Source organism: Vicugna pacos, chromosome 13 (assembly GCF_048564905.1).
Source record: "Vicugna pacos chromosome 13, VicPac4, whole genome shotgun sequence".
In the NCBI taxonomy this organism is placed as follows: domain Eukaryota; kingdom Metazoa; phylum Chordata; class Mammalia; order Artiodactyla; family Camelidae; genus Vicugna; species Vicugna pacos.
Window position 1 is genome coordinate 61635985 of NC_132999.1, and position 16831 is coordinate 61652815.

The 16831-nt window shown below is 52.4% G+C and overlaps 1 protein-coding gene across 2 annotated transcripts; it reads left to right on the forward strand.

Moving 5' to 3' along the window:
- Positions 1 to 1795: 1795 nt before the first annotated feature.
- Positions 1796 to 16432, forward strand: ENO1 (enolase 1). Of its 2 annotated transcripts, none has more exons than XM_072975463.1 (12): positions 1796 to 1929; positions 4661 to 4754; positions 7183 to 7278; positions 8761 to 8819; positions 10498 to 10567; positions 11043 to 11176; positions 11612 to 11834; positions 12925 to 13122; positions 13607 to 13808; positions 14360 to 14468; positions 14708 to 14766; positions 16000 to 16432. In XM_072975463.1, the coding sequence occupies exons 2-12, from the start codon at positions 4670 to 4672 to the stop codon at positions 16067 to 16069; spliced, it is 1305 nt and encodes a 434-aa protein (XP_072831564.1). In that variant the 5' UTR covers positions 1796 to 1929; positions 4661 to 4669; the 3' UTR covers positions 16070 to 16432. The 2 variants fall into 2 exon arrangements, with proteins under 2 accessions (XP_072831564.1, XP_072831565.1); XM_072975464.1 differs by having other exon boundaries at positions 1842 to 1860.
- The last annotated feature ends 399 nt before the right edge of the window (positions 16433 to 16831 follow it).

The following is a 16831-nucleotide window of genomic DNA, read 5'->3' on the forward strand; positions in this document are numbered from 1 at the left end:
CATGGAGACAAGCAGGGCATCTGGCAGCCTGTGGATTTTGGAAAGGATCTGAGGGCATCTCTACTAATCATTAACATTTGAGCTACAATTTGAGGTCGAAGTGCTGGCTCAGAACGCTGTGCTGTGGCCTCCAAGAATCTTGCAACAGGAGGTGTCTGAGATCATGTTCTACATTTGATTTCCTGCTAGGAATCACTGGTTGTGGCCAGAGAGCCGTTAGAAGAGCTATGTCTTTCTATCTTTATCTCTCTAACCATTTTACTGTAAAATGACAGAGATTGTTTTGAAGCCCTTTCACGGCCACACCTTAGAGTTGCTCGGAAAATAAGAGCTCCAAGTGTCTGATTTCTGCAGAGTTCTTAAGGTTTAGAAGATGGTGGCTGTTGATTTAGCTGCTGAGTCATGGGGCTGGGATCTTGGTTTTAAGCAGCCTGAAACATCACAGTATAGATGATGAAATCATAAACTGCTTGCAAAATTCGTATCATTTTTTAGGAAACATTTTACAACTTCCTTGTTGCTTTTTGCTGAATTTAATCCTCAAGTTCTTCCTTTTCAGTTAATGGAAAACAAATACTGTAGACTCAATAGGCCTTCACCTTTACCCAACACTAGGAGTTAAGAAAAGCAGTTTTTGTAGCTCACCAGCAGACATAATAATTATTTTCGAATACACACGTGAAATCTCTCTGTGCAAGGCAATTTGGGAAATATGGGAATGTATTACATTGTTTTAGCTCTCAGACTTACAGATCAAGAGGAGCGCTGAGAAAAGACAAAACTAACTATTAGAGAAGGAAGCCGTCCCTTGGGAGGGGTGCTGCAGAACTGATTTTAAATGGGTATCAGTGCTTTATCAGAAGGGTAAAATTACTGCACCCACTCTTTCCTGTTTTCATTTGCCTGTGGAATATTACCTGTTTTGAAGTTGGAGAAATCGCCCAGGTCTGTGTGAAATTCCAGCCCCAAATCGACTTGTATGGCTCACATGTATGGGAAAGGGAGGGACAGGAAGCCTCCTTTTAAGATGGAACATTAAGAGCTGTAGAATGAACACTGAGCACGCACCGGGAGAAGTGCCCGGCAAGTAGGAAGCGCTCAAAAAATTTGCTGTAATTAAGGGAAAGTGAACTTCCTTTCAGCTATCTTGACCTGACACTCCTGGGTGACCTACGCACAAGGACAAAGGGACCGGGTCACCTTGGCGGGCGGCCGGGCGCGCAGGGCGCAGGCGCGGATGCGCGCACGTGGCGGGCTCTGGGCTCTGCGGGCCCGAAGCCGGGTCAGGGCGCGCGGCCGCCAGCGTCTCCAGGCCGCGGGGGTCGCGGGCACCGCGCTGAGGGGCGAGGGGTGGGGCGGCCGCGAAGGGCGGGCCGCGAAGGTCGTCACCAAGGCCCTGGGGGACGGGCGGCGCCGGAGGGACGCTGCGTGCGTGCGGGACTCGGAGTACGTGACGGAGCCCCGAGCCCTCATGTCGGCCGCGCCATCCCGCCCCTCCCCCGGGGCCCAAGCGCCTCAGACTCCGCTCAGCGTTGGGACCCAGCCCCAGGCGAGAGCGAATGGGCTCGGGGGCTCGCCCGCACCCCCACATAGCCACGAGGTAGTCGGGGCGCCGGAACCCGGCCCCGCCCCACCTCCCCGGGGCGTCGCCCCCTCCTCCCGGCCGCCACGGCGGCTGCAGTCCCGCCCCTGCTCGGGGGCGAGGGCCCGAGTGACGGCGCTCCGGGCCAATGGCCAGGCGGCACGGAGGGGGCGGGGCAGAGGGGCGGGGAAGTGGGCGGGGTCGTCTGGGCTGGGCAGGAAGTCCCGGCTGGCAGCGCAAGACGAGCTCGCGGTACTCGGAGCGCTCGGACCTTTACGGTAAACGCTCGCCCTCGGTGTCTGCAGCACCCTCAGCTTCTTTCTCGGGCGGCGACCTCCGGCGACCGGGTGAGGACTTGAGGAAGGGCTGCCGAGCAAGTGCCCAGGCGGGCGGCGCGTGGGTTTCCCGGGCCTGCGGGCGCCCTTGGCCCTCAGACGGCGTGCCCGGGGGTTCGGCGGGGAAGGGATGGGTCGGCGCGTGCGAGCCGGCCTCCGCGGGCCAGAGTCGCGGCCCGAGGCGGGGGCTCTGATGTCCCCGGAGGGGAAGGTGTTGCTCAGCCTGTGTTTACGAATTACGGGGCTGCGTACTGAAGAACACGCGGTCACCCAGGACAGCAGGCGGGGAGGGTGGGAGGTTTGGGGGAGCGGTACAGGCCTAACCCGCGTGCTCATGGAAGCCAGGCCCTTCCTAAAATGGAGGAAGGGGCCGGAAAAGAGATGCTCAGGAAGCCGCAACTCGCCTGGCCTCCACAACCCTGCCTCCGGCCGGTGGCCTTCAGCCTGTCTTCCAGCGTCTGGGTGTCCAGCCCGTCGCTGCTCTGGAGTGAGCAGGGATTAATCTGACTTCAGAGGGTGCTTGTTCTTGAGACTGAATCAAAGCCGTTAGGCCATCAGGAAGCCCTCCAGGCGACCTCACCCAAGTCGGGCACGAGCTGCTCCGGGCTCCCCGGGCTGGCCCCCAACAATCGGCCCCTGATCTAACATAAAAAGGATGTATTTTGAGAAAACTTCCTGTTGCCTGCTTCTTCTGTAATGTGGTTTTCCTCCTGGGTGATGTGGTGGCCGGTTGACGTGCCTCCAGGGCACATCTCGGCCCTGGCTGCCCGAAACACTCATGGTGTCCCCTGTCCTGGGTTCGGTCCAGACAGATAAAAAGCTCTGCAGCCTCCTAACCAGACCCACCTTCCTCCCTGTCTGTGTGCCCTGATTTTTTAATGACTTGGGAGAAAAGTTTTCCTATCCAATTTAAAGCTAAATTGAATTTTATCTTTAAGTCATGAAATAAGTGGAATACCTTGTCTTATATCACTAAAATGAAACAAAAAATGAAATGTTAACTACTGTAAGGTACTGTAGGTAGTGTAATGAACATGTGTCTAAAAGTACATCTAGCGGGCAGGGTACAGCTCAGTCGTAGAGCACATGCTTAGCATGCACGAGGTCCTGAGTTCAACCCCCAGTGCCTCCATTTAAAAAATGAATAAATAAACCTAATTGTCTCTTCGCCACAGAAAAAAAGTACATCTAAAAGAATTTTTTTTAACTGCCCCCAAAATCTATAAAGTGAATTAGCGATAGCCTAGGAATGGCATGGGGTGGGGGGCAGTGACTGGAAATGACCTGAGGTGACCTTTTGGAGCGATGAACATGTTACACAGTTATATGATTTGCCAAAACTCAAAGTTAAATTTTAAAACTAGAAAATATGTTTAAACAAATTTGCCTTTTTGTAAGATGGTAGACAAAAACTAGATACCTTTTTATTGGCTAATGAATAAAACTCCATTGTTACATAGATGACAAAGCCACAGAAGTGACTTCAGTATCTAATTTTGAAACTTAAGGAAAAAAATGCCATTTGCTGCTTCAGAACATTCCGGAGAAGGTACTGGAGTGGAGCCCAGCGAGATAATGGCTACTGAACACTAATTCAGTTCCTCTCATTCATTTTAGTCCTGTAAGTTGTTCAGTTAGTTTCTTCCTTGGAGAACCCCTGGCGGAAAAAGCAAGAAAGAGGCTTTGAGGACTTGCTGTTTGCTCTCTATAGCTGCAGATCCTTTTTTTTTTTTAAGGTATTTTCAAAGGAAGCCTCTTCTGCTGGTGTAGCCTGGTGCTCAGAGATAGAATCTTTTCCTCTAGTTACAAATCATGATTATTTCATAATTAAGTTTTTTAAGTGGAGTGAAATGCCCACTGAAAGAAACACTAATTAGATAACATTATTGGTGTGCCCTGTCTTGCTGAAGACCCAAGTACTGCGAGGTTTGAAAGGCCCAGAAATTGGTAAAGATTACAGCACACAGACCAAGGAGCTCATTCCTGGCCTCCAGACTCAGCATTTCTAACCGATTATCCAGTATCTACCAATTGAACATCTTACTGCTACCTCAAGTTTAATGTGAATTATGTTCTCAACTTTTTTGTTTGTTTGTTTTTTGGGGGGGTAATTAGTTTTGTTTATTTATTCATTTATTTGTTCATTTATTTTTAATGGAGGTACTGGGGATTGAACCTAGGACCTCATGCGTGCTAAGCATGTGCTCTACCACTTAAGCTGTACCCTCCCCCCCATTCTCAACTTTTAATTCACTATTCCACTAGAGACCATATAATCCTCCTGGTCTCTCACCTTCTCCCTGTCCCCCGCCCCCCCAGTTTTTTTTCGGTCCTAGATGGGTTTGCTTGTGACCTTCATGTCCCCTTGGTCCTGACTTGGTACCTTTCCCTTCCTGTGCCAACCCCCATTGGCCACTGAGGACCATAAGCAGCTCCAGACTGCCTCCCCTGCAGCTGCTCTGCAGGCCGTCAGCACACACAGTTAGACTTCCCTTGCTTACAGGACAAGAGCTGAGTTACTGGGGTTTAATGCCTTGCAGAGCTGCCCCCAGTGTACTTTTTTAGGATCAATTCCTACTACTTTCCAGCAGGCTTTTTTTCCCACTCCTGTCCGCCTTCCTACATCCAATTTTCAGCCCATGCCGACCCTTTCTAGTCTAGGAATCCTCAGAAGTGACCCCTTGGCTAGTGAGCTGGGGCTGCATTATGCTTTATGGGAAATATGAACTGTGTTTCTCCACAGAAATCCACCATGTCTATCCTCAAGGTCCATGCCAGGGAGATCTTCGACTCCCGTGGGAACCCCACTGTCGAGGTGGATCTCTACACCGCCAAAGGTAAAACTTAAAATGACAGAGCCTTAGGCAGGAAAAAGTCTGTTGTAAAAGTCTTTCTGGCCTGCACGTGCTGGCAGGCTGTGATTCGCAGCGCGGGAGGTCGGGAGGGCTGTGAGGCAAGAGGCACTTGCCTTCTTCTTGGTATTTCAAACAACACGGGTTGGCTCCTAGGTCAGTGAGGAAGGGAAGTAAGGTGATACCTTGTCCCTAAAAGGGCCATCAGTAGTGCGCTCACAGCTTGCTGTGACCAAATAAGTAGACACGATGTGATCGAATGGCCCTTTCTTCCTTGAAAAGGAAAGAGACGAGGGGAACACAAGTGTATATATAGCGCTCTTATCTCTGTCTCCAGAAATCATTCTAAAGAGCGTCAGACAGTTTTTACTTTTGGGTGTTGGAACATTCCAGAGGCTCAGTTTTTACCTGGCTATAAGTTCTCTTCAGAGGAATTTGCCCACATGAGAAAATAACATAATGGGGACCTTTAAAAGCTTCCCCCACCCTTTTTTTTTTAAGCTTTAAGAAAATCTGGTGCTTCCTTAGCCCCATGTTACCTCCAGCAGTGTCACAGCCGTCCTCTAAGTGGACACAGTGGCTGAGGGCGGGAAAGGAGCCTCGGGCAGCCTCGGCACTGAGCACGGCTGCCAGTCAGAGCTGAGTCACGGGCTGTGAATCACAGGCCTGGCCACGGAGCCTCCAGCCCTTCCCTTCCTGTTCTCCCTTCCCCTGGCCCAGGAATCGAGGCCCCTGAGTAGATTCATTGGGCAGAAGTCCACCTGTGGTTACAGGCTCAGAACACGATACCTTCTGGGCACACGCCTCGTGGCGAATACCATGGGTTCTTGGAGGATGCCGAGAATTTCCTCTCCATTTATGAGACCAGCTCGCTCAGTCAGAGTGGAACTTTCCACTTGGAAATTAATGGACTTTGAACAACGAAAAAAGACCCAAGACACTAGAAGATTGTTGGGAGGGGGCATTTTCTTTGAAACTCTTTAGAATGACTAAAATTAATATATTTTGACATTTTAAACAAATGGAACTTTCTCTCATGCGTCTTAATCCTTTTCAAGAAAAAAAAGGAAATCTTGAATTTGTTAAGAGCCTTTCATCAATTTTTCTTTCATAGAATTTATTTTTTAGAACAATTCTAGGTTCACAGCAAAATTGAGCAGAAGTTACAGAGCATTTCCACCTACTCTCTGTCTCCACTGTCAACACCCCCACCAGAGTGGCACCTTTGTTACAGTCAGACCCGCGCTGACACATCATCACCCAAAGTCCATAGTTGACGCTAGGGTCACTCTCGCTTTCATCACTTCTCACCTAGTCCAGTCCTGATGGATACATGGAAAGCAGGGGCCTGGGTCAAGAAGAATGTGTGTGCTGCTGTTCGCACACTGTCACTGCAGTGGGTGACCAAATACCTGGCTGATATTTTCCTCTTTGTTCATCTGCCTTCATATCCCCACGCCCCCAGCAGTTCTTGGCACGCCTCACATGGGGAAACCCCTTACAGTTTCAAGTAGATTCAGAGGCCGCCTACACTTCCTGCTCCCCTAAACCTGTCTGGCCTATGTGAGTGGATCTCCTCAGTACCTTTCTTGATACTGTCTGTCCTTCTCTAAGATGTGTCATTTTTATGCTCCACAGTTTGGGTTTAGCCAGATGGCCAGTTCGATGTCTGGTCTCTGCGTCTGCAGGACAGCGCAGTGCGAGCTCGCTTGTGCCCCAGTGTTATTAAACTCTGCTCCTTTGTTGTCGTTATTCCTTTTTCTTCGAATCTTCCAATCTATCCTGTTTTCTGGTTTTCAGGGAACCCCCAAGTAGTATTTATTGCTGCCTAAACTGAAGCAAATGAGCTGTAGAGGTTCCTCTTGAGCCAACACTTTTAGGACTTGAAAGCTCGCAACCCGATCTCAGTTGTCTAGGGGAAACTTGGCAACAGCGCTGTAAAGCTGGACTGTCTAAACCATCTCGATGTTTTTATTGGTTACTAGCTACTAGAAAATCTCAAAGCCCGTAAGTGGCTTGCGTTGTACTTCTGCCAGGCAGTGCTCCTGAGGGTGGTCCCCAGACCAGCTGCAGGCACCCACTGGGAGCTCATTAGAGACGCGGACTCCCAAACCTCCCATTTCGAAGTCTATGTCTTAACCCACAGGTGAAATGTGCGCACGTTAGAATTCGGGAAGCTCTGCCCCGGACCTTTTTCTTTACACTAGAGGAACTCATCAGCTTTGCTGTAGGGTCTGCAGAGCAGAATCAAAAACGGGCAGGGCAGGAGGAACAGAGCATGAGCCTCCAGTTGTGGGAGGGAAGTAGCAGTGTTGCCTGAGGGCCGATGCCTTTGGGGGAGGGGAGGGACTTGGGCGAGGGCTGGGACTGTTCTTCATCGACGCTGTTGTCCCCTCTCCCTCTCACCGTCCAGGTCTCTTCAGAGCTGCTGTGCCCAGTGGTGCATCAACAGGCATCTACGAGGCCCTGGAGCTCCGGGACAATGACAAGACGCGCTACATGGGGAAAGGTGAGTCAGGACCCAGGCCCACCTCCCGGGCGAGGTGGCTCTGTGCCTCCAGCCCAACTTCTGGTGGCCACAGCCTCCCGCCCACCCCCATGGCTTGTGTTTGAGGGGGCAAACCTCTGATTCTGCCCAAGATGTTGAGGGCGCTCGTGTACGCCCCACGGGGAGAGCTGGCAGGCTGCCTGCAGCGTTCCCAGGCCTGTAAGTTCAGGAGCCCTAATGCTTATCTCCACTGCGGTTTGTCTGCAGTCTGAGAACTCCTCATTGGGCCAGGGAACATAGAATTAGAAGAAAACACATTAACTAATGAGAAGCCGCCTCTTTCTTCTGGAGGGCTCTGGGCCTTGCAGGCCGTTGGTTCCTCTCGAGGGTCTGGTCTCAGAGGAGGGAAACATCCAAAGGTCTGGCTGATGGCTCAGCACTGATGGATCAGTCGTCCTTCGATCTTTCTGTTAACTGATTCACAGAAGCCCCGTTCTGGCAGAGCCGGCCTCTGGTGGGCTTATACAGACGGACTTGGTTTTGCAACGTTCACCTTTCTGTAGGGAGAACCTGTGTGGCCACGTTGCAGGAAAGCTGAGAGGGCTAGATCTCGCATCCTTAGAAGGGGCACTATCACCCCCTGGGCAGAAAGTGGTCCAGGAGAGGAGACAGAGACAGTATGATAGTTCATGGTTCCTGGCCCTCTGAATCACCACACCCTTTAAACAGATGCACAGCCCTGCACATGTCTGCTGTTAACTGTCCAGGGGAGGGCGGTTCAGGAAAACAGTCTGAAAAGGCTGTGGGGGAGGGGCAGTACGAGGGAAGGTTGGGAGACTCTGGGCCCCCCAGGTGGCAGCAGTTTCCCCGGAGGAAGGCAGCATCTTCGGTCCTGCTCAGAGATCTACAGAGAGCTCTCCCCGGGTTGCCAGGCCCATAGCCCAGGCAGCTGCTTGCCTGGAGCAGGACAGGGCCTGGGTGTCGTGAGGTTGAGTGCCGCATGGTCCCCACAGTGTTCTCCCCACCTTCCTGTTTCCTCTCTTCCTTTCACTCAGTGTCCTTTGAAGCCTGTTCTCTTCTGAGTCTTTCTTTTTCCTTCTCTATCAACCTCTGCTGGTCAGGTGTCTCCAGACCCGTTAAGTATATTAACAAGTTCCTGGCACCAGCCTTGTGCACACAGGTAACACGTTAGACATCCTTCAGTCTCTGCAGCTGGCCTGTCCGGTGCATGATCTTGCCAACTAACCTCCCTCCAGACATTCTGAGATGGTTGCTCTGTGTGTGGCTCTAACCCTTGGGGGTCCTAGGTGAGAGCACTCAGACTGGGCCTGAAAGCCCTCCCATTCAGAGGGAGAGGGCGATGGGGGTTTGAAGGAGGTCCCATGGAATGTCTTTTGGTAGGTTCCGAATATCCGGGTTAACATGGTCAGTAGTTCTCCCCAGCAAAGCTGCTCAAGCCTGTTTCTCATTATGTCAGTAATTTGATTTGATTATTCCTTCTAGGTGTCTCAAAGGCTGTTGAGCACATCAATAAAACTATTGCGCCTGCCCTGGTTAGCAAGGTAGGACCTGCCTCCTGGTAACTAATGTATATTAATGCCATCAGAGCGTCCCCCAGGCCAGGCCAGCGGGCTTTCCTGTTCATGGAAGAGCTTATTCTGAGAGCTAAAGAAGCCGGTTGGATTCCCTGTAGTGCATGCAAATAATTTTGCCTTTGCTCACCCGCCCTCTGCCTGTGCATCCATGTCTAACAGCACATGGAGTTCAGTCCCGGGGACGGAGGCTGTCTGGGAGCCTCAATGCTGCCCTGCAACCGTCTTGACCTTTGGGGCGTTAGGATGCCGGTTGTCAGGGCAGTTCCTGGGGTGTTGAAGGTAGTATCCGTGGCGACTGACTCATTTTTCATGAACTGTGGAGTTACTCTAGTGTTTCTACTGCCTCCCCCTTTTTTATAAACAAGCAGAACTCTTGTTAAATAAAATCTTACTTGGAGCCTCAGTATGTTACACAGATTAAAGTAGAGCTGCTGTAGGTGAAGCAGGCCTGGGGACCCAACACCCATCTACTGGGCAATCATTTATTGCCCCCCCCGGGCCCCGCCTCCGTAACTCTCAGGTCCAGACCTGGCCTCGGCCTCATGTGTTCTCTTGGGTGTAGGCCCTCTCCTGACTCCACCCGGGATGCTGGTGGCAGGTGGCTCCTCTGCTGTTTCTCTCCCCAGCTGGCCTGGCCTATGTGGCCCCCAGACAGACTGGCTTATCACTGTCCTGCCAGGCCCTCCCTCCCAGTCTCCTGTGTCCCTCCCCACACACACTCCTGTTCTTTGTGCCCCGGTGCCCTCACCTGGCATCACCTGCAATAAGCAGGGCTTTCTTGGACACTTTTCTTTTCTTGGGGCAAACATACTTCATTGTGACTCTTACTGAGGGTTGGCCTCGAGCCATCTGCTGCAGTGGCTTCTAACTTTATCCAAAGATGCCCTGTCGAAAAAGCAAAAGATGCCAAATGGTTAATGTGTCATGATGGGCTTAAAGATGGTTTCCTTTTCATATTTTAGTTTCTTTGTGAAGAACATTACAGGTAAAATTATATAGTTATGATTCAATAATGACTTTTTAAAGTAATGCTGATTTTTGTTACATTACTTTAATCCAGTTTTTAAGACACCAATTTCATTTATATTTTCACCAAAAATATTTATTTTGATCAGTCATCAAACATTTTGCTAAATGATTATGGGCTGCCTACAAAACTCAAATCTCCCAACGGAAGATGGAGTTTGCTGTCATTGGGGACAGCCCAGTGACAGCAGAAACTGACTCTGAGAAGTGCAGCTCTTCAGATAAACAACAATGAGTTCTTTTATTTATTGCCCTGAAAGTCACACTTGGGTGTAACCCCTTTAAAAAGAACCAGACAATTCTGCCTCCCAGTGTAACGCTGGCTCCCTCCGTGGACTCACCTTTAGGACACAGGGGCCGGGTCTTGCGCATCACGTGCTTGGCGCTCTAGCGCTTGGAGAAATGTCTGATGCTCTTAAAGCAAGTTAAGGGCAGTGTGGTGTCTCCCCGTTTCCTCTTCATGGTCCCCCCTTTTTTGCCTGCCAAACCCATGGGTAACACAGAGCTGCCTTGGACTTTGCACGGTTCCAGGAGTTTCTGGTTCCGTGTCAGGCGTGCAGAGGTCACGCAGGTAGAGGCCCCCGCCCTCCCAAGCAGCTTCTCCTCCCTTCTCCCGCAGAAGCTGAGCGTCGTGGAGCAGGAGAAGATCGACAAGCTGATGATAGAGATGGACGGCACGGAAAATAAGTGTGAGTGCGCGAGGTGCCTGCTGCCGGGGGGACGGCGGCGTCTCCTGGAGACCCTTTAAGTCCCCTGGGATGAGGTCATAGCTTCCCTATAATGAGTTACAGGACCGTCCATGTCCTCGCCCCACTTTAATACATCACATTTTTAAAAATCAGGAGCCTAGCCAGCTGACAGCAGCGTGTGTATGGGGTTACTCAAAGAGGTTTGTGCTTTATAATCGAGCAATTTGTGGAATTTTCCGGAATTCCACAGACCAAAGAAAGGGCTTTGTCTTTAGGGGAAAAAGCAGATGAGTGTCTGCGGAAGGCCGTTTGCATTTCTAGCATGAACATGGAAAAGAGATAGAGGGAGAAGTTTGAGAATACAGTCCGGAGTGCACACGGCGGGGGCGCAGGCGGGAAGGCCAGCTGGGGGAGGGCCTGGGAGTGAGAAATCCCATCACTGAACCCTGAACCCTGAACCCTGTTCCTGTTCTAGCTAAGTTTGGTGCGAACGCCATCCTGGGAGTGTCCCTGGCTGTCTGCAAGGCTGGAGCTGTGGAGAAGGGGGTGCCCCTGTACCGCCACATTGCCGACCTGGCTGGCAACTCCGAGGTCATCCTGCCAGTCCCGGTGAGTGGCTTGTGGGCACTTCCCATGTGAGGAACCATCCACTTCCTCATGGGGACCCAAGACCTCCTGCGTCGTGACCCCACCCACGTGTGACCCTCCAGCACGTGGGTGCGAGCAGGCTGGGGCGGGGCTCAGCTGCAGACCAGTGCACCGCCCTTGCTGGGAGTGACCTTGAGCAGGTGACCCAGCTTCCCTGCACCCGTCGCCTTGATTGTTGACGAGTGATGAAAATCGTACCTGCCTTGTTGGTGTGAGCACTCACTGGGGCAGCCACCAGTGTTTGGGACGGTGGCACTTGTGATGGTGACCGTGGTTAAGAAAGACCAGGTGACCCTTCACAACCACTTGGGCCCCACGTGGGAGCCGCACGTCTGGTGGGGGCTCTCCAGGCGGGAGCTTTCCGGGCAGGAGCTATACTTCTCTCTCTCCCCCCAGGCTTTCAACGTCATCAACGGTGGCTCCCACGCGGGCAACAAGCTGGCCATGCAGGAGTTCATGATCCTCCCCGTCGGGGCCGAGAGCTTCCGGGAAGCCATGCGCATCGGAGCGGAGGTCTACCACAACCTGAAGAACGTCATCAAGGAGAAATATGGGAAGGACGCCACCAACGTGGGGGATGAGGGCGGCTTCGCTCCCAACATCCTGGAGAACAAAGAAGGTAGAGGCGCCGGAGGGACCCCCAGTTTCCGAGCACCCCCACTCCCCGGACGTGCCCTTCCCCACCGTCGTGCATCTGGTGGCAGAACGTGAAACACTATGGACAGGAGTTGGGGGGGCGTGGGGACTGGTGCTTCGTTTTTTTTTTTTTTTAATAACCAATTTCCTTACTAGTTTGACTTCTGAATGGACTAGGGATTTGTTTAAGCTGGGCCAACTATGGGGTAGGGAGGCAGTCATTCCTCTTGGTGTCCCTTCTCCACGTGACAAAAGGAGGTGGAGGTCCACAGCCCGCACCGTGCTCTGGGAGACGCTCACAGTCAGGACGTGGCAGGTCACCATTGAGGTCGCCCAGCCGCGGTAATGCTGACGCAAGCTCCAGCCTAATCCTTAGACACAGGATTAAAGTGGGAGCAGGGCATACAGAAAGTCGTAGGACAAGAATTCATGGCTGAGCTTTTTGTTTTAGAAGAAAAAAATCGGGTTCCGAGTGTTTCACCACCTTCAAGGACAGTGGAAGAAAATGTCTATCTTGCTGTTTGAGTCAGCCATATGAAACTGCTGGTGTTTGGCCATTTTAACCTTTAAAAAAAAACAGTCCTTTCTGATAGTTTAACCTAGTAATTTGGGGACCTTTGTGGAACCGGAGCCAGGGTCCTTGTCGGTTTCCCCAGCGGAGTCTGAGCTGGAGGTGGGGCCTCGCCCTCAGGGCTCCCTTCCCCGGCTCCCTCGGATTGCAGCCGGGGCTCTAGGTCAAGCCCTTTCCTTGGGGCAGCTTATTTCAGCTGGTGACTGTAACTGTATCTTGGCTGGCACAGCTGTTCCTGGTGCTAAATTTGGGAGCATTTGTCAGTAAGAAACCCTCCTAGAGTCGAGACTGAATTTCCCACTTGGTGATGCACTTGGGGCCCTGGCCAATGGTTTCTTGCTCCATAGCAGAAAAAAGCAACAGGAGTCATTGAGATGGATGGCTGGGGCCAGAGCACCTCTCGGTCTTGTCTTCTGTTACGGTTCCCGGTTGGCAGCTGGTAAAGGGGAGTTTTATCTCTCCCTACGTGGTTTCCAAACTTGTCGCCACCCTCTCTCTCCAGCCCTGGAGCTGCTGAAGAACGCCATCGGGAAGGCTGGCTACTCCGACAAGGTGGTCATTGGCATGGACGTGGCCGCCTCGGAGTTCTTCAGGTCGGGCAAGTATGACCTGGACTTCAAGTCACCTGATGACCCCAGCAGGTACATCACACCTGACCAGCTGGCTGACCTGTACAAGTCCTTCATCAGGGACTACCCAGGTGAGTGATCACCTTATCACTGTCATCCTGAGCAGGTGTGGTCCTGGCTCTTGTTGACAGAGAGGAATGGAGCCTTGAGAACCAGAATCGCCGGGCACTTCTCTGATGCACACAGAGAGGGGCGCCCAAGGCACAGTGTGGGTTAGGACTTGCCCCATGGCACTCAGCAGTGGGTGGAGCAGGTGTTCAGACCAGGAAGACTCTCTCAGTCCCTGTGTTTAACGCTCAGCTAAGATAACTTGCTGGAGGTGGAGCCAAGACACAAACCACCCTGGGCAATAAGTGTCCCACTTAACGACCGTGGGGTCCCAGGGTCTCAGGGGGCTTGTGCCCTGTTGCAGGAGTGGGTTGGGAGGGCAGGTGTTTCCAGGACGTGCGTCAGGGAGTGGAGCCTGTCCATTGGTGAGAAGGGTGAGGCTCCATGGGGGTTGCCAGTCAGCAGCCTGGGAGGCCACACTGCTGAAACACGCTCTCCTGTCCTCAGTGGTGTCTATCGAAGACCCCTTCGACCAGGATGACTGGGAAGCTTGGCAGAAGTTCACTGCCAGCGCAGGAATCCAGGTGGTGGGGGATGACCTCACAGTGACCAACCCAAAGCGGATTTCCAAGGCTGTGGCCGAGAAGTCGTGCAACTGCCTTCTGCTCAAAGTGAACCAGATTGGCTCCGTGACCGAGTCCCTGCAGGCGTGAGTGCCCTCTTGGGGCAGCCCACACAGAGGGAGGGGCTGTGGATCTGGTGTGGGGGCCCCTCCGGGCTAGAGCTCTAACCATGCTGCTAGCTTGAACTCCAGGTGGCTTTTATAGTAAGCGATGAAGGGGGCGGGTCTAGCTTAGTGGAAGAGCACGTGCTTAGCATGCACGAGGTCCTGGGTTCAATCCCCAGTACCTTTGTTAAAAAAAAGCCATAAGTGATGGCACCAAGCGGATGGGGACATTGGGCAGTTGTGGCCTAATCCTGACCACTTGGTGGCCCTACACTTGTGATTTAATTTCACATGGAGAGTGTGCATCAGAGGACATTCATTTCTCTCCCTCGAGGAGGCTGAACCAAGATTTTCTAGTGTGACTAGAGGGCTGAGAAGGTCCTCGGGCTGTGGGAGGTCAAAGGAGGGCAGGGTGTCATCTTCCCCAGCAGTTGGGAGCTTGGCTGCTGTCCCTGGCGCCCTACAGGGGTGACATGTCATGGCCTCAGGGGACCAGGCAGTGGAGCCATGGTCTGGGTGGTTCTGGCTTCTAGGTGCAAGCTGGCCCAGTCCAACGGGTGGGGCGTCATGGTGTCACATCGCTCCGGAGAGACTGAAGATACCTTCATTGCTGACCTGGTGGTGGGGCTCTGCACTGGGCAGGTAAAGAGCCCCCTGGGATGAAAGTCGTCCTTGCTGCTTCTCTCCGACCTCACCTGCCTGAACACCGTCTGGGGTAGGGGGCAGAATGGGGTCCTCGGTGCCCCTTTTATCCCCTCCTTCCTGGGGACAGAGAGCCTCCTGAAGAAATTCTCTCCCCGCCCTGGCCCCTCCTCCTTGCCCAAGATGCCCACAAAACTCAGTGTCCACTGCCAGCAACCGTGGCCTTTCATTTCTTCCAGATCAAGACTGGTGCACCCTGCCGATCTGAGCGCTTGGCCAAGTACAACCAGATCCTCAGGTAAAGAGGATGCCTGCGCCGGGTGTGTGGATGTGGCCTCCATGTGGAGCTCCTGGCTCTGCGGGGCGTGTACCATGGCGACATGGGCCCTGGCCAGACCAGTGTTAGGTTGGGGCCCCAGAGCAGTCCTGGTGCACACAGTGCTGCCAGCTTCTGGTGGGAGAGAGAACAGGTGCCCCTTGGATAACTTAATCACAGAATCTGGGGAGCCACAAGGAAGCCTTAGTGATTCTCTCATTTAGCACCCTTGTTTTGTGGACAAGGATACGGTAGCTCAGAAAGCTGAAGGAAAATTGCCAAGGAGCAAACAGCAGGGTTTCCGCCGTTCAGAGCCTGTGGACTTCTGGTCCCTCCCCTTTTGTCTTGGCGTGACCTTGGGCAGCCCCAGGAGACCTGCCCTTCTGTTGTGCTTGGTACTTTTTCTGGTCTTGCAGGGAAAAGGAACATCCATTCATAAGTCCTTCCACATTACCTAGTCTCTAAAACTGTATCCTGGAAAATTCCAAGCACATAAAAAAATCAGTGAAGGACTTCCTGTCCCTGTCACCCAGACACACCAGCTGTCCGTATTCCTCTGTATTTGGCTCTTTACATCCTTTTTTTTGCTGAAGAATTTTAAAGCAAATTCCAGGCATCATATAATTTCACTTGTATGTATCCCTTTCAGATAAAGACTTTGTTTTTTAACATAACCGCTCTGCCGCGATAACGCCCGAGATTAGTGGTAATGCTGTAACGTCAGCACCAAGTCTGTTCATCTAGTGTCTCCCTGGTTGTTCAAAGGGTTTTCTTGTATGTTTGGGGGCTTTTTGATGTTAGGATCCAGAGTTCACACTAATGAATTCCCCCTCCTTTTTTCCCCATGCCATTTATTGAAGAAACTGGGTTGTCCCTTCATTTAAAAAAAAATTTTTTTAAATATTGTAAGAAAGCAGCCCTGCCATTTCTTTTACTTTGTCCTTCTGAAGCGCTGGGGGAAGGGAAGGAAGGAGAAGGGCCGGCAGGTGGACAACTTGCTGGGTGCACTGGGTGGATGTGGAGAGCTGTATCCCCTTCTGTCCTGGCATCCTCGAGAGGCTCTGATTTAGGGGATTAGTTGGACAAAGTGGGCAAGTGCTGGGTCCTTAATTTCCTGGGATGAAGTGTGCCTTTGACTGCTTCTCTGGGTGGGAAAACACTGTGTTGAGGTTTGACTCCTGTCTTTCCCTCCCCATCTTTCTTCTGCTTCCCAAGAATTGAAGAGGAGCTGGGTAGCAAGGCCAAGTTTGCCGGCAGGAGCTTCAGAAACCCCCTCGCCAAGTAAGCTCTGGGCCCACCAGCCCCGGAGCCCTGTGGCCACCAGCCTGATGTCACCCGGGCAGCTCAAGGCACCCCGCCGATGCTCGCAGGGGCCTCTGGTAGTTAACTGCCCTCTCCCCTTCCTGTGATGTCCTCACTGCTTCCTTAGACCTGCTGCAGAAGCCGAGCTCGACCACCTGGAACCCTGCTGGAAACCCTAGCTCTGTAATCATGTGATTGGCCCAAATCATTGTTTTTCTCACCTCGCTTCTACCAAGTGTTTGGAACCATGTGTATCCGCATTGTAATCTCCGGGTGTCCACAGGCAGGATTCCCAGTGGTTCTGTGTGCAAAATAAAAAGGCCCTCAGTGACCTGTAGGAACGCTCTGTGTGTCTGAAGCGTCTGTGAGTCTGCGTGTCCCGCGCGTTCACGGAGCGCTGCGGTAGGACACAGGCCTGCAGGAGCTGGGGGCTTTGGGTCACGACGAAAAGGGACAAGGAGTCTGTGGAGGACATTCAGGCCAGGCACGAGGTGAGAGGTGGGGCAGCCCGTGTCCTTTGGCAGAAGTCAGGTCAAGGCCAGGACTGGAGGTTCAGATGCGCCATTTGGGAGAAAATACAAAGAGCTCTTGCAGACTGCCTGCGAGGCGGGGCTTCTGGGTCACGTGACCTTGTCTAAACCAGAGGGGCTGACTTCCTGGGCCAGCTGGATGCGGGTTCCAGGTTCTCAGAGAAAACAGGTTAAAGGATGGTTAAAAGGTGGCTCTGGGGAGGCAGGAGGGCATT

Bases quoted from the DNA above. Each gene is read 5' to 3' on its own strand.
- ENO1 (XM_072975463.1), top strand. From the start codon at position 4,670: ATGTCTATCCTCAAGGTCCATGCCAGGGAGATCTTCGACTCCCGTGGG. The intron at 11,835-12,924 runs GTAGAGGCGCCG...CTCTCTCTCCAG, and splicing joins CATCCTGGAGAACAAAGAAG to CCCTGGAGCTGCTGAAGAAC. The intron at 14,469-14,707 runs GTAAAGAGCCCC...CATTTCTTCCAG, and splicing joins TGGGGCTCTGCACTGGGCAG to ATCAAGACTGGTGCACCCTG.